Source organism: Eulemur rufifrons, chromosome 1 (assembly GCF_041146395.1).
Source record: "Eulemur rufifrons isolate Redbay chromosome 1, OSU_ERuf_1, whole genome shotgun sequence".
NCBI classification, from domain to species: Eukaryota; Metazoa; Chordata; class Mammalia; order Primates; family Lemuridae; genus Eulemur; species Eulemur rufifrons.
In genome coordinates, this window is record NC_090983.1 from 12603393 (window position 1) to 12626205 (window position 22813).

At 38.8% G+C, this 22813-nt stretch overlaps 1 protein-coding gene across 6 annotated transcripts in view; it reads left to right on the top strand.

Moving 5' to 3' along the window:
• Positions 1–22813, top strand: part of DOCK10 (dedicator of cytokinesis 10) — a 251705-nt gene that overhangs the window by 164216 nt on the left and 64676 nt on the right. For all 6 annotated transcript variants that reach the window (XM_069466706.1, XM_069466724.1, XM_069466686.1 and 3 more), the window contains exons 12-23: positions 1078–1299; positions 1508–1630; positions 2868–2950; positions 8225–8347; positions 11792–11871; positions 14219–14406; positions 14890–14955; positions 16704–16796; positions 19906–20029; positions 20225–20346; positions 20626–20712; positions 22213–22305. In XM_069466706.1, the coding sequence (XP_069322807.1) occupies positions 1078–1299; positions 1508–1630; positions 2868–2950; positions 8225–8347; positions 11792–11871; positions 14219–14406; positions 14890–14955; positions 16704–16796; positions 19906–20029; positions 20225–20346; positions 20626–20712; positions 22213–22305 (1404 nt within the window). The remainder of the gene's footprint in view (positions 1–1077; positions 1300–1507; positions 1631–2867; positions 2951–8224; positions 8348–11791; positions 11872–14218; positions 14407–14889; positions 14956–16703; positions 16797–19905; positions 20030–20224; positions 20347–20625; positions 20713–22212; positions 22306–22813) is intronic.

A 22813-nucleotide genomic window follows, 5' to 3' on the forward strand; every position in this document is an offset into this window, starting at 1 on the left:
CAGATTAAAGTAAACTGAAGAAAAATGGCATCAAAATGCAACACGTGGTCATAGATGGGATTCTGGACCAGAAAGGAAAAAAAGAGACAATGTCAAGTCAATTGGCAGCATTGAAAGGGGCATGTGAGTTGGACAGCAGTTTTAGACCAAGGTTGTTGTCCTGACTTGGATGGCTGCATGGTGATTAGGCAACGGAGTGTCCTCAAAGGGGGGAATACCCGCTGGAGCATTTAGCAGTGGAATACTATTGGAAATTTGCTCTCAAAAGATTCAGACTAGTTATAACAAGGGAGTATGTGTGAGAGAGAGAGAGAGAGAGAGAGAGAAAATACTTGGAGAATCTTGACAAGGGGAAAATTAGAGTATTTTTTGCACCATACTTGTACTCTTACTGTCAGTTCAAAAAGATTTCAAAATTTGGGGAAAAATAGTTAATATCAGTTTGGTTTTTTTTTAAAGTGCTCAACTAAGATATCAATTCCTCTTTGAAAACTTCCTGCCTTCTCTGCCAACAGATCCCCTCACAACCTGATGCTCACCTATTTGTCACACTGTGTTTTAATATGTACCTTGCACACTAATGTATTGCAAGTGTTTTAGAACAGTGGCAAACGCATAGTAAATGCTGAATAAATGTTAGCTATTATTATTATCCTATCACACTCTGAAAAAAAATTGAGAAGTGGTTAGACTAGTGAAGTTCATCCTCAGTGCCATCTAGAAACTTCTAGGATTTCATTACAGATGTCAAGGGGTCTGGGGAGACTAAGGTGGCAGGTATTTTCTGAGAGTGTAGGGGAAATCACTAGAAGGATTTGTAAGGCCAAACCATCTATGTAGTACAACATATGGAAGAGACTACTTGGCAGGGAAACTAGAGTGAAGAAACCAGTGAAATATAGTGCTGGGATCCAAGGCACCTGCTGGAGGAAAGGGTTCCAGGTAGTTCTCAGAGTCAAAGGGAGCTTGCTTTCTGCATTTATTTCATCTACTGCTTTGTTAAATGGCATACTAAAAACGCTGTTGCACTGGTAATGATTTTATGTCAGAAACATCTGTTCTTTCTTTTTCATGCAGATTGAGCCTTTTTTTGTGAGTGTGGCACTTTATGACCTCAGAGACAGCAGAAAGATTTCTGCCGATTTTCACGTGGATCTAAATCACACTGCTGTGAGACAGATGCTCTCGGGGGCTCCCGTGGCTTTGGAAAATGGCAACATCGACACTATCACTCCACGACAATCAGAAGAACCTTACGTCAAGGGACTTCCCGAGGAATGGCTAAAATTTCCAAAGCAGGTGGCACTTTTCTTTCCTTCCGATGGGACAGAAAATACTAGTTCCGTTGTTCTTACCAATAGATCACATAGGATGGGCAATTTCCCAAATAAAAATTCCCTTAAAGCTGTCCTTAAAAAAAAAAAAAAAAAAAAAAAAAAGTAGTATTTTTGCAAATGTCTTCAATGTGATGTCTTAGATGCTCATGAGCTGCTTTCTTTGTGCATAGGCTGTATTTTCTGTAAGCAATCCGCATTCCGAAATTGTTTTGGTGGCCAAAATTGAAAAAGTCCTGATGGGAAACATTGCAAGTGGTGCTGAACCTTACATTAAGAATCCAGATTCCAACAAGGTAATGCATAAACTCTCTTATAAATAACTTCATTTGCTTTCAAGAAATGGAGTCACACTACCTTGCTGAGTTGTGAAGTTTAATAAATGTATGTCTTGAAATATTCACTTATTAGTGAAATGAATATCCACCAAGAAATGTTTAAAGTATATCTTTTTGGTTTACATTTCATTTGACCCAGCAATTTCTGACTTCTGAGAATCTATTGGTAGAAATAAATTTAAATGTGGAAAAAATCTTTAACCCCAGGATCAAAGTATTCATGATACTCAAAAGTTTGGAATAATCTGAGTGAAAGCGAGTGAATAGTTTACTAAGACATCAGCACTGCTGCTGATGAACTAAGTGAAAAAGTAAGATAGGTAATTGTACGTCAAATTATAGTAGCACCTAAGTGAAGAAAGAAAGAGGAAAGGGAATGCTGTAAGTGCTTTGAATGGTGGAACTACAGGTAATATATTTCTACTTTCTTCTTTTCTATTAATATTATCATATTTTCTTTAATAATCAAATGTTACTATTTAATCAAAAATAAATATAAAAAGTCTATATTTTTCTGGTCAAGGGAATATATTGGGGAAATAACTCATAAGAATTACATCTAAGCACGTGACACTTTAGGGCAGAGTTTAACACACTTATGAGGCTCCTTTAACTCAGGATTTGGCAAACTACAGTGTGCAGGCCAAATTCAGCCTGCCAGCTGTTTTTGTAAATAAAGTTTTATTGAAACACAGTCACACTGGTTCATTTATGGATTGTCTGTGGCTGCTTTCCTGCTATAGCAACGGAGTCAAAAAGTTGTGACAGAGACCATATGGCCCACGAAGCGCAATATATTTACTATGCAACCCTTTATGGAACAAATCTGCTGACCTCTATCATAAGGGATAAAAGAGATATAATATAGACTGTGGATATAAATGTGATAACACTTTTTGTTCAAGATTTTAAGATCTTTTAAGACAAAAAAGAAAAGGAAAAATGTTGATATTCCAAGATAAGTACATTTTTGACATTTGGAATTTCCAAGCTAAAAAGAAAGAAAAATGTTATGCAATAGTTTGAACACAGAAGATATCATTTGGCTCTTTAGAAGGTGAAATCTGCGGGCCACTAAGGCAGGGTTTCTCTGAGTTTCAATATAAAATAATACAAAAAAGTATTTGGTATTACTTTCAGGTACAGCTTATAAAGTGCTGTTCTAAACAATATTTTTATTTATCTTTTTCCTTAGTATGCACAGAAGATCCTAAAATCCAACAGGCAGTTCTGTAGCAAATTGGGGAAATACCGCATGCCATTCGCTTGGGCAGTGAGGTAGGTCGACAATTGCAACCAACAGACTAGAAATACATATATAGTCGGCACTGGAAGCTTTAGTTTTGAACACTTCTGTGTTACCTATTATTTTTAATGTACCCACATGTAGAAGAATGTTAATGTGGTCATCTTCATGAACATCTCAAGCTCCCCAGAGACATACGTTTCACAAGACAGTTTAGCAAGACAACTTATAATAGAGGGCAGTGACATACGTACAGTGTATGGATGACCAGGTATATTGCATGGTTCTTGGTAGATATCAAAACAAAGTCATAGCTTGTTTATGATGTATAGCTGGCTTAACAAAACTTTGACGTTATGTCAGTCCTGAGAGTCTGGTGTGCATAAACTTCAGATGGATGCACTATGATTTCTTATGCAGCTGCATGTTTTCATTTAGGCATCGAGCTCAGGTCTATATATGGACGTCCAAATGAAACCATCAAACTGATCATTTAAACTCTCTGATTTCATTACTGATTAGCATAGCCAAATTTATCAGTACCAGTTGACTCTCTGATAGAAATGCTGAGCTCTGTGGACACTGATGGTGGCATCATTCATCTGGACATATAACCTCTGCATAAAGAACAAGAATTCCTTTTTAGATCTGTTTAATCATCAATTACTATTGTCCTCCTCAATCCCTTTAGATCTCTATTAATTATAATCATTTCTTAAAGGAGGAAGAGCCTGGCATAGACTCCTAAGGAAAAAAGGTCAACAATGTACAAACTGAATGAATGAAAAAAGGTTAGAGTTACAAAATAAGACAGCCTAGCAAGTATTCATTGGATTTTAGTAACACTATCCCAATGGCAGGAAATTAAAATTCATAAAGAAGGGAGAACCTGTTAGTTATGCCATTTTTAGGTCTCACAGTTTCCAGTGATAAGTATATCTGGAGTAAACTCATTGGTATTTGTCATTTAAAGTTGGAGACACGTAGGCGCAGAGAGGAGAAATGTGGAAGTTTGGGCAGCAGTAAACCAAGACAGACCCATACAGTCCTCAGGAATCAGTTTGCCCTAAGGAAGCCTTATCGCAGGGGGGGAGGAGGATCCCAGGCCCAGGAGTCTGATAAACCTAGTCCAGATCAGGCCACCACTTAGTGTGACTTTGAATAAGTTTCTGCTCCAAGTCCCAGGGTTCCCATCTATAAAATGGAGCTGACAAAACCTGCCTCTGGACAGCATGTCAAGTACAATCTCAGATGCAAAAGCATTTGGCGTAAGGTAGATCATGAATATCACTCTGTCTCCCCTTTTCTATCTTTTCCTACAGGAACAATTAATGCCAGGGCATTCTACATGAAATAGATGCTATTTAGATATACTAAACCCTTTTTGATGAATTTAATTGTTTTTATTTCTCATAAGCTTCAAGAGAAAAGATAACTACTTATAGTTCACTGATCAAACATTTTCATATTATGACACATTCTCAGTTCCCTCCAGAAAACCTATTGGGGCAAGTCAAGTCCCGATGTGTCTTGGCAAAAGTGAAATATTCCAATGTAGCAAAATTACAACAATGCACACATTTTCTCTTTAAGAAATTGTTCTGAGATTTTAGAAACAGGCACTTTAAAGCCAGCCAGGAAGTATCAACTCAATCCTTTACTAGCCAAGTGAACTTAGGCAGGTTACTTATAATATCTTTACTGCTGTTTTTTTAAATCTACAAAAGAGGCATAATAATATCTAATTTACTATTGTAGGGATTACTGAGCACAGATATGTACCCAATAAAAGATTGCTATTGTTAGAAGGCATTTTTCTAAAATTATTATTACTAAAAGTCACTTGTGGAGATCATATTCACCTCAACAAGTCCCCTTTTCTAGTAAATTTGGGGCAGTGAAAAATAATGTGGAGGAAGAAAAGTAAAAGAATCACCCATTATTCAAAGAACTTGAGAAGTTAGCAGAAGTGACAATCTTGCTTTGAAGTTGTCTAGTAAAATATGCTGGAAGAAAGACAGATAAAGTTTCTAGGGAGCCTGACAATGTTACCAATATTGAAGTAATCATTCCTAGGATAGGACAGCCAAAGACACCACAAGCTCACGCTGTGTTAATGCCAATTAGTGGTTTGGTTGTAGGTTAGGAAGCAGTATATGCCACCAATTCGTGTATATACCTATATGATTCGTGGTACCTAAATTTCTCTGGCAACTGAGAAAAATGGTTAGTAGTACAGTTCTACAGATTTCATGTTAGACCACTTGGATTATCTAACCACAAAAAGTACAAAATCCAGCCAAAGAAGATTTTAGTTTCCCCTTCACAGTGTGGAAACCGCTTCAAATAAACGTGGCAGCGTCAGAGGCAGGCTAGCTGTTACTCGATGTCATTACCAGCTTCCGGACATATTTCAATACCTTATTGATACTGCTGACCACGTGGCTACTTTTCCTTTCTTTTTTTTTTTTTTTTTTTTTTTTTTTTTGAGACAGAGTCTCACTCTGTTGCCCAGGCTAGAGTGAGTGCCGTGGCGTCAGCCTAGCTCACAGCAACCTCAAACTCCTGAGCTCAAGCGATTCTCCTGTCTCAGCCTCCCGAGTAGCTGGGACTACAGGCATGCACCACCATGCCCGGCTAATTTTTTTTTTTTTTCTATATATATTTTTTAGCTGTCCATATAATTTCTATTTTTAGTAGAGATGGGGTCTCGCTCTTGCTCAGGCTAGTCTCGAACTCCTGAGCTCAAACGATCCGCCCACCTCGGCCTCCCAGAGTGCTAGGATTACAGGCGTGAGCCACCGCGCCCGGCCTACTTTTCCTTTCTATTAGACTTTGGAGATTGCAGTTGTTTCTCAGTGCAGCTTTCAGTGTGCTCTAAAACGTTTTCGCCCTTACAGTCAATAGCCATTAAAAGACTAGAATTGACAATTTCGTTTATGACCATATTTTTACCCAGATCTAATCCTCCCACCCGCTGCAGTGCTCATCACTGTGAGCAACGTTTTATTTGAAATTAATTTGATGTTCTCATATTTGGCACCAGCTGTACTGCCGTTTTACAGTGAAAAGGTTATCCTTGGGGTAGGAATAGAGAACGCATACAGATGACTACATAGGGTATTTTACACTCATTGATTTGGGAGAACGTTGGCCCTTCCAAATGCATGATGTTGAAAATGGAACTCTTTCCATGCATATCACCCCAGAATCACATGTGACTAAATTCATGCCAGGACCCTTTAGTGATTTCTTTCACTCTTGTCTCATTTGACATTCTAAATGGACAAACACACAACACTGAATTTTCTTTAAAATTAAACAAGACTGAAATAAATATTTTATTCTCATATCTCTACATTTAGAGAAGATGCACAATGCTGCTATAAGCTAAGGTTCCCGTGACAGCAACATCCCCAGCAAATGGTTGTTCAACCTCCGTTTGAATCCTTCCAGTGACAAAAACCCAAGTGCATCCCACAGGGCTTCCTTCTGTCTGTCTTTTTCAAGCTCTAATGATTAAATAATTCATTCCATAAAATAATCTTAAACTGCCCGACAACCACTTTTATGTTTTGTCTTCCATAGTGATGAAAAAATATGTCTAATTCATGCTGTCCATCGTGGCTGTTCATGCTGCCTGTGAGCAAAGCTATCAGGGACACCTAAGTTTTTCCTTCAGGCAAGAAAACAAGGAACAGACTCATTTACACAGATGGTTCTGAGATGGCTGGGACATAATTCATGATCCCTCCGATCATATCCCAAATATCATGGTGCTGAGACCTCACAGTGTAGTGATCATTGCTCAACTGCAGCGGTTGGAAGTAGGCACAGTGTCCCAGCCATCCTGAAACCATCTGTGTAAATGATGCAGTTCTTTGTTCTCTTGCCAGTTCGTATATTTATTGAGCAACCATAGGTTGTATGGCATTGTGAGCAGAACTTCTCCCGTGGTGCTGTACTCTTCATTCTCTTTGGGATGAGTGTCCAATTGCAAGTGAGCAATTTCCATGACAGCGCTTTGAATAGAAACAGAAACGAGTTATACAACTCACATCTCTCAACCTATTTGAAGTCACTGGTTAATTAAAAAGCTGTTGCTCAAGTTCAGTTTAACTTCTTCTCATGTTGAGGAATACATCATATTGGTTTCAACATCTCACCCACTCAAACAAAAGCCCTGTATAATATTTAAATAAAAATAATTTTCAGGTTCAATATTTTCGTTAAGTCTCCCCAGTATTATTTAACAGAGGGCCTTTTTACCTTCCCTCAGTCACGACTTAGCAGGGAAAAGTGAGGAGACATGTGGAAGGAGTCTAAAAATATCATTCTGATAAATTCCTGGCCTGTTTTCTATACTTTACAGCAAAGCTCTATGATCTGTTATCCATTTAAATGGCCATTTCAGCCTGTGTATTAAATTCTTTGGTTAACTTAAAGATTGATAAAATATTCTAGTGGAGGCCTTTAAGTTAGAAGAAGAAAGAGTTCAACATTTCTCTAACATTGAAGAAAAAGCAATTATGTATGGATCTAGTTTTTCTTTGACTATACATTGTATGATGAAGCATGAGGAAGAAAAATCTAACATCTAAGCATGCTATGTATATGAAACAAGTATTACCTGACATTACTATATTATTTGGACAAAGACAATTTCCATATTTTAACTGAGTCTGTATAGTTCCAACACAACAGACCAACAAAGGAAATAAATGGCTCAGATCATAGTGTTCTCCTTATTTAATACAAAAACCTGACTCAGCTGTATTCCATTTTATCTTTGTCTCTGTCCTGAAAGTTACAACATGGACGCATTTATCTCCATGAAAACGTTTCAAGAGCCTGGCCTTCTATACCCGCATATACAACCTTACCCCTGTCCCACTATTCGTAACTCCTAATAGTGCCACCCAGATGGAAGTGACTCTGTCTCGCCCATGTTCAGGGTGGCTTGAGGAAATAATTAAAAGGAATACCATGTGTTCTTATTCCTCTCCACTGCTCTAGTACTCCAAGGTTTTCATATAAGTTACTAAATGTGAGACATCATTAAAAAAATAGTTGTGTTATAATATAGACTGCTGTCACTTTAGGCACAGAGTTGAAAATAAGAAATTAAAGATGATGAAAATAAACTGTGTAAATTAAACTTTTGTCTAAGAAGTATTTTTGTCTTTTTATTGTGTAAGTTCCTAGAGTTTCTACCATTGTAAATGAGAAATTTAATTTAGTCACCTTAAAAACACAACTCCATAAACAATATCCAAATACCAACCTGAATAAATATTTTCTTTCAGATCAGTATTTAAGGACAACCAAGGAAATGTGGACAGAGATTCAAGATTTTCACCATTGTATAGACAAGAAAATAGCAAGATTTCAACTGAGGACCTAATTAAACTAGTATCAGATTATAGAAGGTATGATTTTTTTGGATACTGTTGAACTTAACATAAATCAGCTACATTGATTTCTTATCTCTGCATAAACAATACCTGATTATCTGATTCTCCAATGGCCAAACTTCCCCAGAAAACAGATGCTTTTCAGAGGACTTCACATATGCTCAGTGGTGCCACAAAAGTAAAATATGCCAGAATTATATGGAGGGATTGTGAAATATTAAACTATATCAGTTATCTATTGCTGCGTAACAAACCACCCCAAAACTTAGTGTCTTCAAATAACAACACTAGTTATTTTATCCCTGCGTCCACAATTTGAGCACAACTGAGTGAGGAGAGCTCGTCTCTTCCACACATGGCTGTGGGTTGCAGGAGGCCAGCTGGGGTCAGAGGATGTACTTTCAAGACAATTCATCTAATGTCTGGCCAGCTGGTGCTGGCTGTTGGCTAGAAGCTCCTCAGCGGCTATAAGCTAGAGATCTTGGTTCTTCTCTGTGGGATCCTGTCCATGAGATACTTTGACTTCCCTATTGCACGGTGGCTGGGTTCTAAGAGTAAGAGTCCCAAGGGACAAGAAGTAACCACTGCTGATTTCAGGCTGGGGCCCAGAAACAGTCATAGTGCCGTTTCTGCCATACTGTGCTGCCACGCTGTTGCAGAGCCCGAGATACAGAACCCAGATTTGAAGGAAGGGGACATAGACACCTCTCAGTAGGGGGAATGTTAAGGAATTTTAGGACCACACTTATAACTCCACAGAACAATTATATTGCTGTGAATATGATCAATCATAATAGCTCTGTAATTCAAATACTTTTGGAAAAGGCAGTGGAAATTATTGCTATAAGAAGAAAAGTGTAAAAGCCATAACATTTTAAACAAATCACCAAACATCCAACATCTGATGATGATAAGGTCTTTCATTACAAGCTACTTACTATCTTAAACAATTAACTCACTAATACACACAGTATTCTTGTACCCTTTGCCCTTTCCCAAATATTATCTGTCTGCCTCTCCCATCTAAAAATCAACAATCTCCTACCAATTAATTTGTTTATGCAAAATGAAAATAATAGGCCGGGCGCGGTGGCTCACGCCTGTAATCCTAGCACTCTGGGAGGCCGAGGCGGGTGGATTGCTCAAGGTCAGGAGTTCGAGACCAGCCTGAGCGAGACCCCGTCTCTACTAAAAATAGAAAGACATTATATGGACACCTAAAAATCTATATAGAAAAAAAAAAAAAATTAGCCGGGCATAGTGGCGCATGCCTGTAGTCCCAGCTACTCGGGAGGCTGAGGCAGTAGGATCGCTTAAGCCCAGGAGTTTGAGGTTGCTGTGAGCTAAGCTGACGCCACGGCACTCACTCTAGCCTGGGCAACAAAGTGAGACTCTGTCTCAACAAAAAAAAAAAAAAAAAAAAAAAAAAAAAACAAAACAAAATGAAAATAATATATTCTGAAGCAAGCATGATTAATATTTTTGTAGCTTCTCTAGAGCATATGCTTCTATTTGACCAGAAGGAAAGTTTTCCCAATGTTTGTTTTTTTTCTGGAAAAAATATAAACTCTAAAGAGCAAAATAAAGGTGAGAAGTAAAATCTTGGAAAAGTTCTTGAACAAATCTGACTTCTTTCGTCATCCTATAAGACTACTCCTTACATGGGGAGAGCTTCCCGCCCCCTAAGGTAATCAAACATCCTGGCCAAACTCATACCATTGGCTTCAAAAGGCTACACCATCCACTAGATGCAAACTAAGAATGCTTTTTCCTTTTTACCTTTTGGCCAGTGTACTGAAGCATGAAAATTTGTCATGCTGAGCAGAAGAGAGTAGGAAACAGGTTTTGGGGTGATCTTCTGTACATAGTAGAAAACCAAACTCTCACAAAACCCATGTTATTAGTGAATAAAAAAAAATTATTACTATGGTAATTAAGGGGTACCTAGAATACACATTGCAATGCTGACATTAAATTATTCCATGGAAGCCTCACACCTTAGAACGTTTATTCTCAGTGATATGCTGACAAATGTTTAACAACCAGCTCCCAGGGAAAAAACTGATTTGTATTGATGGCCAATTTCTATGGTGTAAATTCTCCTACCATTGCTGATTTCAAGCTAACAATGGGGCTTCACTGAACATGGAGTTAGAAAGAGATGTGCACCTTTCATAGCATTTCCACCATACGGTTAAATGTACATGACCTTGAGAGCACAGATACTCTTACCATGTAGTAAAATAATTAGAAAGTGGTGAATTTTGAATACTTATCACCTTTGCCTTTAATATAATTTGTTGAATAGTAAGTCTACATTATTTGATTTTTAATAATGGCTTTGTTTGACGACTGTCAGGCAAAATTTCTGAAACTTTAACAATCAGCTCTCACAAGCTGAGAAGAGTTGGCTCTGATACACCATTGGAATTATTCTACCTTTCAAAGTAGATCTCCTGGGAGGGATAACACTTGAAACTTATCAGCAGCTTCCATGTTAGTATAAAGGAAGATTGGAGAGAGGTTTTAGCAGAGAGGGAGGGAAGGAACTGCAAGGACTCCAGAGTCAGGGAGTGAATGTGAGTTGGAGATGGGTGGGGAAGGAGTGTTTGCACACGTCACAAGGGTGGGAGAGGGCAGAAGGAACAGGAGTCAGGGAAAGGCTCCCTGTCCTCCTTTTTGTTGGCAAAGAGGAAAAATATAGGCTGTTCACTTAGCACTTGTAGTGAAGACAAACCTTGCTTTCAAGAGGGATAAAAGACTTAAACATAAGGCATGAAACCATAAGAATCCTAGAAGAAAATGTAGGAAAAAAATTCTAGACATCAGCCTAGGCAAAGAATTTATGACTAAGATCCCAATGACAATTACAGCAGCAACAAAAATAAATACATGGGACTTGATTAAATTAAAAAGCTTCTGCACAGCTAAGGAAATAATCAACAGAACAAATAGACAACCTACAAAATGGGAGAAAATATTTACAATTTACACATCTGATAAAGGCCTTTCAAAACTTTTTAAAGCTCATCATGAAGTTGTCTCCTTAGTGCAGTAGGCAGTGCAGTCTCATAAAACTCTTCATGAGGATGAGTCACTTAAACCGGTTCAAGTACTATTACCTTTTGTTAACAAAAACTGTATAATTTACTGTTGTACTTTTTGGATCATTTGTGTGTTATCTGGTGTAGAAGAAAATAAATTTAAAATATTTTTCAGAATATCTATAACTTGCCCTCCCCCAATTTTCACTTGTATTTGCAATATCACATAAATTTTGAGTTTTAAAATTAAACTAGCTAAATGAAATAATTCACAAGATTATTTGGGGCCTGTAGTTTACACAGATAAAAGCTCAGGATTATAGTTGACTGCTTTTTTCTTGAAAACTAGAATAATATTGTGTGTGTGTGTGTGTGTATGTGTGTGTGTGTGTTTCTGTGCTGGATACTCTTACAGGGCTGACAGAATAAGCAAAATGCAGACCATCCCCGGAAGCCTGGATATCGCTGTTGACAACGTTCCTTTGGAGCTTGCAAGTATGATGATGATGTCATGGTTTGGATGTAGAGTTTTGAGGATTTCATGGGTTTTTTGGTTGGTTTGGTTGGTTGGTTACAAGGTTTAGGGGGTTTTGTTGTTTTTATTGTTTTCTCCAAAGTTGAGATAAATGAAATTCATGATGCTATAAAAATTTGGGGCTTCTTATTTCTCCATTAAGACAAACAATAAGTATTGCAGGTCAAGAACTATATTCAGGGTAGCCTAATATTTATCTGGCATGCACCATGCATCCAGCAAGCTATTAAATCATATCACTCAATCCTTAAAACCCTGGAGGGTTGCAAATGAGGAAAGCCAGGTTCAGATAGATTAATAAATTAATAACCCATAATAGGAGAATTTATGTTCTATCCAGTTCCTCTGACTCAAAATATAGGCTGGTTCTGCCAAACTGTCCTGCCAAAAGCTTACTCTGAACACCATGTGTAGCCACTCAAGTGGCCATGAAATGATTATAAGTAAAATATTGTTAGATTGTATTATTACACAGAGAACATTTATTCTTTTCAGAATATGGTCAAATGTCTTGTTTATGTCAGTGAAAATTTGAATTGCAGAAGGAGCTTTTTATTATTAATAACTTTATAAATAAGAATCAGAATTTAATTTCTTTTTTTTTTCTTTTTTCTTTTTTTTTGTTTGTTTTTTTTTTTTGAGGCAGGGCCTCGCTCTGCTGCTTGAGCTAGAGTGCAGTGGCATCATCATAGCTCAGAGCAACCTCAAATTCTTGGGCTCAAGTGATCCTCCTGCCTCAGCTTCCCGAGTAGCTGGGGCTACAGGCACACACCACTATGCCTGGCTAATTTTTCTATTTTTTGTAGAGACAGGGACTTGCTATGTTGCTCAGGCTGGTCTAAAACTCCTGGCCTCAAACGATCCTCCCACCTTAGCTTCCCAGAGTGTTGGGATTAGTCATGAGCCACCACATCCAGCCGAGAATTTAATTCTTAAGTGGTGACATTCGTTTGTTTTGTTACTTCTGATTGTATCTTTTAGTGACTTTCTCAGTGATGCAAAAAATGAATAAAGGCATCCTATAAAGAACTATAAACAGCGAGAGGATTATTGCCACAGGACATTTTGATTGCCATTGCACTATTAAGTTTTCCATTCTTACCATTTTCCATAAATCATTTTAATATAAAATATAATGAGCATTCTAACTTAATCTATGGCTCTGTATCATTTTATATGGATTTGTGTGAAAAAGCAGAGAATAAACTAAGCTATTTCCTCTCCCTGATTTGAAGAACATGGCTTTTATCACCTGTGGAAAGGAAAAGCAACAAATGAGAAAGCTAAATATTCTCTTTAAAAGATGAAAAAATTGTAGGACATTGGAGAAATCTGAACATATAACAAAAATATTGTAATTGACTTTTGGAAGAAAAACTGTAATTTGATTCCCAAGCATACATAGCTAATCATTTTCCTTTTTAGAACCCAGGAAGATTCTCGGTGGGGTGAGAAGGGTAGAAGGTCTTACTATCTTTCAGCATCACACCTTCAGCCTTCAAACTAATTAGTGACAAAACTTTATTAATTCCTAAGGGTCTTTTTTTTCTATTTTCTTAGGCTGGTCCTACAAAGTTAGATTTTAAAAGGTTATTAAAAGCACCACATGTACTCACCATCAAATTGGTTTCAATGATCAACACCTAAGTGCACATATAGGAATAACATTAATCGGGTGGCACTTGAAGCTCTGACTCGGGGTGTGGGGGGGGCAGCGAAATATAGATAACCTACACTTCTGTACCCCCATAATATGCTGAAATAAAATTTTAAAAAAAGATTATTAAAACTGAAGAGAAAAATAAAGTGAATTGTAATAAGGCAGAGAGGGCTTCAGGCCCATGCTGTAAAATCATTCTATAGGGAGAGGTTACTATTGATCCATCCAGCACTATTAGTAATACATCCATTGGACAAAGTTTTGTTCTATTATATATCAATATCTGTATTATTTTTATGGCATTATAGCAAAGGTCAGTGGGTTATTTCTTATAATATCTGGTTAGTAGGTTCAGAGATTAAATCACTAATATTTACTTTTTATATGATGTTTCATACAAAAAGAAAATAGTTATAAATCCACTTAAAAGATTTATTAGTTTTTTTGAGACATCTGTTGTGACATTAAATGTGTAGCTTGTGAATCTGCCGTGCCCACCTCCTACAAACTTTTCACGCTAGCATAATTTAACATCAGTTGGGATAGGAGTTTTTATCTTGAGTAGATTCATTTTAAAATATGTTAAGTATTGTTCATTTAAAAAGAACCATATTAAATGACAAACTCTTATTTTCTGATTTTTTAAGACTGTGTAACATCGTCCTTTATCCCTGTCAAGCCTTTCAACGTCATGGCTCAACCAGAACCCACAGTGGAGGTGGAAGAATTTGTTTACGACTCATCAAAGTATTGTCGTCCTTATAGAGTATACAAAAATCAAATATACATTTACCCCAAACACCTCAAGTATGACAGCCAGAAATGTTTCAACAAGGTATAAGTTTCAGAGATATCATCTTCTCTCTTCACCACATTTAGACCGTACAAGATGGTTTCTTGAAGGTGCAAAGATAAATTACTATAGGCCAGCACTTTGCAATAGAAAACTATCTGGAGAAAATGCTTAGTAAGGAGCCGTGATAAGGTTCACCTTATAAGTATGTCATTTTGTAACATATTAATAATCCTTTCCGAAATCAGCCCTAAATAATTTTGTTCTGGACCAGTTTTTTAGTTTCTTAAACTCTAAAAATAGCATGCCTGCTCCCTTTCCACATGAGCTTTTACTTCCCTTTTAAATGATCTCCCCAGATCCTTCTGCTATTTCGGAACTCTATGGATAATGTCCCGTGAAGATGTTGGGTATTCTACATTTTGCAGATTTAATTAGAAGCTACTTATTTTAGGCACTTGGATTATTTTCTGAAGTTATTTGATAGGCAATTATAATTTCCATTTTTCCTTCTGTAATTTTCAGGCACGAAATATAACTGTGTGCATCGAATTCAAAAATTCCGACGAAGAAGGCGCCAAGCCCGTGAAGGTGAGCCAGTCGTCCAGGGATACGTTGTAAAGGGGGAGGGCGGGTGCGTAGATTCTTCCCACCACCGAGGGGCCTTTTATGTGACTGTGGTTAAAAAGACGAGTAATTTAATACATTTGTTTTAAATTTTCTGAAAAGTACCTGATTTAATAGCCATCATTAACTAGATCTATGAGAAATACCTGTCTCACGGGTCTCTTAGTTTTTCATGACTTGGATAAAAAGGAAACCATTCTAATGTGAAATAAATGCGAAGAGTCCCCTTTGGAAGACAGTGCCCTTTGCAGAGATGAGCCTGCCTCGCGTTTCCACGTGCATGATTTGAAACGGCACATCCCAGCCGGCCTTCGTGTGGTCTGGGCGGAAGGGCAGCTGCTCGCTGGCCTAATGGCTAACGCGGGGCCCGCGGATGCTCTCGTTCACCGAGGGTGCATGTGGCCAAGTGCCTGAGGAACTGGAAAGGGGCCCTGGGAAGTCAGTCCCGGTTGTTGATCATGTGATTTAATAAGATCAATAAAACTATGAGGTTTGTGTGAACTGTGCCATTTTAACCTATAAAACTGCAACTGGATGGCATTTTTTAGAGTTCATATTTGATCTATAGGATACTGTTTTTATTGGAGGGACTTAAGCAACATAAAGTAGCCTATAAAAATAGAAGGGAAAATCGTTTTTTAGTGGGCCCGCTGCCAGATCTTAGCAGTTTCAGTGAACCGGAGCGAGACGGTAAAGGGCAAATCTGATTTCTAACGAACCCCCACCGTTCTCTGAGATAATCTCCTAAAGCGCTCTGTCGGGTACAAATCGTGTCCTCTAGTTTATGCAACCAAGAAAGCTTGTGGCATTATTCAGAAGAACGATATTCGATTTGAGTGGCTGATGAATCGTGCAGAGCGAAGAGGAGTTCTCCGCAGTAGTCTTGGGCCGCTGTTAGCACGCGCAGGCAGCGCAACAGCATTCGCTTCGGGAAAGAAAAGTGAAAAGTCATTGTCAAGCAAACAGAGGCAAGGACCAGGTGGCAAACATACCAGGCCTTGCTAGAACAGTGTTTTCATGAGGCAAATTCTAGAAAAGAAGAACAATCAGGTGTGTAGACCCCCTGCCTCATTGCATTCTAAAACAGCACACAGAGATATGGCAAGGCTAGATGCCAGACTCCAGAAGAGGGGCCTTGAGCCTTGGCCAAAGGGGCTTTTAAGCTCTGTGACTAGGAAGTGCCATATCACATGCCCTGGTCTGACTGGGGGCTGAGATAGAATAGAAATGTAATGTGTTGGAGCCCAGAACCAGCCCTCTCCCTGCAGTTCAGCCTTCGTGGTGGAAGATGGCATGTCAGGGACTGGGGTCGAACCAAGCCTTGCCGTTGCCTGGGACCTTAACTCTAGACCAGAGCTGGTTCCACAGGCCCCTTCAGGAAGCCACTCTGCGGGGATCAGTCATAAACAAGTTAGCCCTTATGGTAATCAAAAGTCAGATAGTGAACTGGTGCAGGTATTTGGCCCTGGTATATGATCTATATGCCGAATAGAGGCCTTTAGATTTTCTTCAGCACCCCATTGTATAATAAATGCAGGGGGGCAGGCCAAAGAAGTTCAAGGTTAATTAGATGTCAGCTAAACTTGGCAAGTTATCATAAAGTTCATCACTATCCTGGGATTGGTAACAGAAGAAATGTGGCCTTTTTTTTTTTTCACTAAGGGATAATTTCAGACACTCATTAATTTTTCGACTCATAACTTTTTAAACAGTGTATTTATGGAAAACCTGGAGGGCCCCTCTTCACCTCAGCCGCCTACACAGCAGTTCTACACCATTCCCAGAATCCGGATTTCTCGGATGAGGTAAGGGCCAGCCCTGTGCTGCCCCCAGCAGCTCCTGAGAAAGAAAAGTACATGGTCACATAACATGTAACAATAAACACTTCAAACACTTTCTCTAGACCACACCTCAGACTCACCCATGCCTTGGCAAGTATGTACTTACCAAGATTTACACACTACATTAGTTGACAGTTGCTCCAAATGTATGTTGCAAATTCATGTATTTCAGCACAGGATTGACCTTTAAAAATGCAGTTTTTATTATAGCATCCTTTTCAAGTGAGACTAATTTTTTTCTTTTATTACACTGGTCAGTATAATAAAGACTGTGTTAGAAAGCTTTATGAATCAGTGGCACCATTTCATGTCATAAAGAAAAGAACAAAGAACTAGAGTATGAGCCAAAACTGTTGCTTATAACCTGCATGAACTTGAGTGAGCTTGGGCCTCTCATCTCTAAATGTGACAGGGACCTAGCCCTGCCCTGGCTAACTCTCAAGCACATGTGTTAGTAACATCGGGTGTCCGGCAGGTGGGAGGGGGAAGAGGGGATGGGTAAATTCACACCCAATGGGTGTGGTGCACATTGTCTGGGGGGTGGGCACGCTTGTAGCTCTGACTCGGGCAGGGCAAAGGCAACATATATAACCTAAACCTTTGTACCCCCATAATATTCTGAAATTAAAAAAAACACTCCTGCCACATGCCAAGTACCAAGCCATACTCCACACGCATATCATCTCACTTAGTCCCCACAGTTCTGAGAAGTAGGTACTATTAGTACCTTCTATTTTATGAATCAGGAAACTGAGGCTCAGACAAATCAAGTAACTTTGCGGAAGGCACACAAGTAGTAAGTGATAGGCAGAAATCAAGCCAGGCCATTGAGTCCAGGGCCTGAAGCTTCACTACTCTGCTGTAACACGTACAAAAGTCATTGAGTCGATGGTAAATTGCTATATACATGCCGGCATCATAAACACTTGAACAAACAAGTTTCCAGGATAAAATTTAATTTCTAACCATAAAGCGAAGGTCTGAACTAGTGCAACCTGCTGATATGATGCCTGGGATACAAAGTATCACACATTTTGCATGACTTTCCTATTGCTGCTGTCACAAATTACCAAACTTTAGTGGCTTAAAACAACGTGCATTTGTTATCTTACAGTTCTGTGGGTCAGAGGTCTGAAATGAGCTAAGATCAAGCCATGGGCAGGGCCGCATACCATCTCTAGGGGAGAATCTTTTTCCTTACCTTTTCCAGCCCCTAGAGGCTGCCCACGAACAATCAGGTCACTCTGATCTCTACTTCTGTTCCCACATCTCTGACTCTGCCTCTCCTGCCTTCCACCTATAAGGACCTTTGTGATTACACTTGGAAAATCCAGGGTAACCTCCCCATCTCATGGTCCTTAACTTAATCACATCCGCTAAGTCTCTTTTTCCATGTAAGATAACGTATTGACAGGTTCTGGGGATTAGAACATGTAGGATACCTTTCAAGGGACATTTTTTTGCCTACTATACCTTGTTGCACATTAATCATTTTAAAATTAATTAAAGGAACACCAATGAAACAACGTGCCTGACCTTATCTCTTTCTTCCATATCCATTTAATGCTTTTAGATTTTCCCCTATAAATTCAGGACAGAAGGTGAAAAGCAGTTAAGGGAAAAAGCTATTATCACATTACAGAATATTTACTATATTAGTTGACCCTTTGGCAAAGTCCATCTGAAAGGTGCATACTCTAGATAGATGGTTTGTAAAAAAAAAAAAAAAATCATTGCTCTTACTGTTGTTAAGTCTTTTAATCCTTCCCTTTCTCATGCGTTTCCTGGAATTCTCATAAAAGCCCTGAGCTTTTCCACATGAGAATACGTACATAATGAACAGCCTGGTGATCTCTGCAGTGCAGATTCAAAACTAAGGTTTTATATTCTTCTTTATCATTGCAAAAAAAAGATTGTATTAGTTGCAAAAAATGAGTATAAATTCTTCCAAGGCACTATTATAATAAAATGTGAATATTTGCAATCTTTGTTAAACGAAGGATGTTTACATTAACTTTTAGTTAACTGGAATTCTTGAGTACTTCTTGCATTCCCATGTGCTCTTAATGTTGGCTAAAAAGGAAAAAGTCTTTCTACTGCATTGTTTATTGTTGTATATTTCAAAATGTATATTGGCTTTCCTTACCAGATTAGCATGCTGACGTAGAATATGGAAGCCTGTAAACCATCTGAATTCAGGGATTCTCAAATTTTACTATGTATCAGAATCACCTTGAAGACTTATTGAAACACTATTACCCCCAATTTCCAAATTCAATACATCTGGTTTGAGGCTGAGAATTTGCATTTGTAACAGGTTTACAGGTGGAAGCTTGTACTTCAGGAACAACATGTTGAAAACTGCTGTCTTAAATCCTTTCTTGAACTATACGGAAATAAATTAGCTAGATGCACAAAGCATCTAATAAATAAATTGGTAGATAATTTGCATGGCTATCACCTTATTGTTTGATTTGACAATTCTGGGAACTACTTAGTTGCTGATATTGAGCTGAATGCAACTTATCTGAACAGGATCCTGGAATTCATCAAAAGATGTGGGTTCTTGGCTGGGCATGGTGGCTCACGCCTGTAATCCCAGCACTTTGGGAGGCCGAGGCAGGAGGATTGCTTGAGACCAAGAGTTTGAGACTGACCTAGGTAAAAGAGTGACCCTGTCTCTACAAAAAATAGAAAAATTAACCAGGTGTGGTGGCACCCACCTGTAGTCCCTGCTACTTGGAAGGCTGAGGTGGGAGGATACTTGAGCCCAGGAGTTTGAGGCTGCAGTGAGCTGTGATCATGCTACTGCACTCCACACTCCAGCCTGGGCAACAGAGCAAGACCCTATCTCTAAAAAGAAAAAAAAAAAGAAAGAAAGAAAGAAAAATATCCATATGTGAACACATGACTGCTAGCAGAAAGAATATTTGTTGAGAGTTAAATCAGTACATTCGACACTATTAAACATGGACCTAGACTTCAGTTAAAGAACTTTTAAAATGTTTTGTCTTGCCCTGACCTTGAGCAAATGATTTTAATCTCAGTCCAACTCTGGTTTCTTTCACTGCAGGTGAAAATTGAGCTACCAACACAACTCCATGAAAAACACCATATTTTGTTTTCTTTTTATCATGTCACCTGTGACATAAATGCAAAAGCCAATGCCAAAAAGAAGGAGGCTCTGGAAACATCAGGTACTGACAGGAAGTGATCTGAAGTAGCTTTACACATCGTCTGTTTGACTTGAGCTGGAGAGTATTTTAAATGCTCTGATTTACTGAATTGTTTTAGTGAGGTTTAGTATTCATAAATGATACATAGCTTTATTGTTACTTCTTAGCATGGAGGTTTGTACTCAAAACTTTTCTCTTTGTCGTTCCTTTGCACAGTTGGATATGCTTGGCTTCCTCTGATGAAACACAACCAGATAGCTTCCCAAGAGTATAATATCCCGATAGCAACAAGTCTGCCTCCTAATTATTTAAGCTTTCAAGATTCTGCAAGTGGAAAGGTATTGAGTCATGTGTAATTTAGGAGCAAAAAACACATCAGCCAAATGGATGAGGTTATCTTCTTTCTCTGCTATTTAATTTAAGACCATAGGGTCTGTGTCCATTGTAGTTACGAATCAAGTATACCTAGTCTAAATCTCTTGTTTAGTTTCTGGCCGCTAGAAATAATCTATTAAAATTGATCCCCTGATATCATATTGGTCTCATTATTAGTATTGCCAGATTTATTTTCTTTCTCTCAAATTGTCACAGTCACAGTAGCGAACTCTCTTTTGCAGCATGGTGGGAGTGACGTCAAATGGGTTGACGGTGGCAAACCACTTTTCAAAGTATCCACGTTTGTCGTATCAACAGTGAATACTCAGGTGAGTCCACAGTCCTGAAATATCAGCATCTTCTCTAACACATAGAGTCATGACATAACTCCCACATTTACAGGGTAAGAATAATCATTTTATGAGGTGTCAGAAAAGCAGGTGACTGGATTCTGCAAAGGAAGAATGTTCAGGGCATAATTTTATGGCTCTCTCAAGACATAGCATGTCCTAACCTCTTAAGTCCAGACACCATAAAACTTCAGACCAAAATACCAGAAGGGCTTTTAATAGGATGACACTCCCCTTGGAGTACAGTTTGCTCCCACTGACAACACCCAAATGTTAAAAATAAAGACTCTGGGGCTTTCCCTCAACACTAAGCCCAGTTCCCGATGCCTACGCAGGGCTCCTAATGGGAAGGCCATGAGGTCGGCAGAACTACATTTGAGAGCCCCGCGCAGATCACTTTACCCCATGCAGTCCTTATTTCCTAATCAGGAAAATGGTATCAGTAAAGCCTCTGCTCCCTAAGGTTGTGGTGAGGATCAAAATAAGAAGCATTTCATGAAGTGCAAAATGCCGCACGCATGTAATCATTATCTTTGCTAAATTACCACAAACTCACCCCTTCCACTGCCAGACAGCCTATTTTGCCACGATGTGGGGAATTTCCTGGCACCGATTACAGACACAAAGTAAATTATTACAAGTACATAAAATATTTCTCCTCTCTTTTTAAATTCAACGCGTATCTGCTTCTCAATTTTTGCTTCATGCTTCTAGTCGCTTTTTCCAGACAGCCCTGGTCCCTCTCTAGCTCGCCACTGTACACCCTTTCCCCACCCCCACTCTCACCGCCCATGCACTGCTGGCCTCTCCCGCAGTTTGCCAGTGCCCAGAGCCCTCCAGCCACAGCACGTCCACTTAGTCCCCCCAAGACCCGTGATCCCCTGGACACTCAGCCCCTCCTCGGCCAGGAAGGGAGGCTGTCCCGCCCTGCCGCCCTGCCCCTTGCTGGCCTGTTCAGCTCCTACCTATCCTTCAGATCGTAGCTCAAATGTCACTGCCTCAAAGAAGGCTTTTCTGATCCCTGACCCCACAGACAAAGCTGGGCCATCCTGTCATACACCCAGATGGCACCCTGCTTTTCGTTTGAAGCACTTATCAAATTGTGATCAAGCAGGTATGCGTGAAGTTGTGGCGTGGGGGTGGGGACAGGGTGCTGGCCTCCCTGCCCTAACAGAAAGTCCAGAGGATGGGGTCAGTTTGTTTTGCCCTCTGCTCTGTCCTCAGAGCCTGCTGAGACCCGGCGCACAGCCAGCTTTCCATAAATAACGACAAAATAGATGAACCAGTGAACTGATAGTTATATAAAAGGAAAATGATATTTATATAAAATAATATTTATATAAAAGGACTTCTTGCTAAAGCACTTGCCCATTGAGGCACGGATCCTACAGAAATGCTCATTTCCCATCACGATGACTGTTTCTGATATAGTTTGTACGGCATAAGAAATACACGCTTTTGGTTTTTTTGCTGTTGCAGGATCCACATGTGAACGCATTTTTCCAACAGTGCCAAAAAAGAGAGAAAGATATGTCTCAGTCACCTACCTCAAATTTCATCCTCTCTTGCAAGGTAATGTGACATGCCAGTAGCTTCAGGGGTCTCCAGGGTGAAAACGGGCAAAAGGGACCTTTACATTTTCCACCGAGTAGCAAACTAAGAGGTGATGATTATTGAAGATTTTAAAATCCGTTATCAATTTAGAGGGTAAATAATTTTGTTTCGCAATTCCTGAATACTTTGTTTGTTGACAAAAAAAAAAAAAACAGTCAAAGATCAGTTTTTTCCAAAATAAAAATGATTGAAAATCAGAATGAATTTATTTTAAATTAGTTAATTAAATGGAAAGTCTTTGAAACGATATGCCATGCTAAATGCAATGAAGAATAAATGCAGTGAAGAAGCATTCGTATTCAAGTTCTGAAAAATACCAGCAGAACATGCTTTATTTTTTCTGATTTATTTATTTTTAATTAACAAATAAAAATTACATATATTTATCATGTACAACATGATGTTTGGAAATATATATATATATTGTGCAATGGCTAAATTGAGTTAACATATTAATTATCTCACA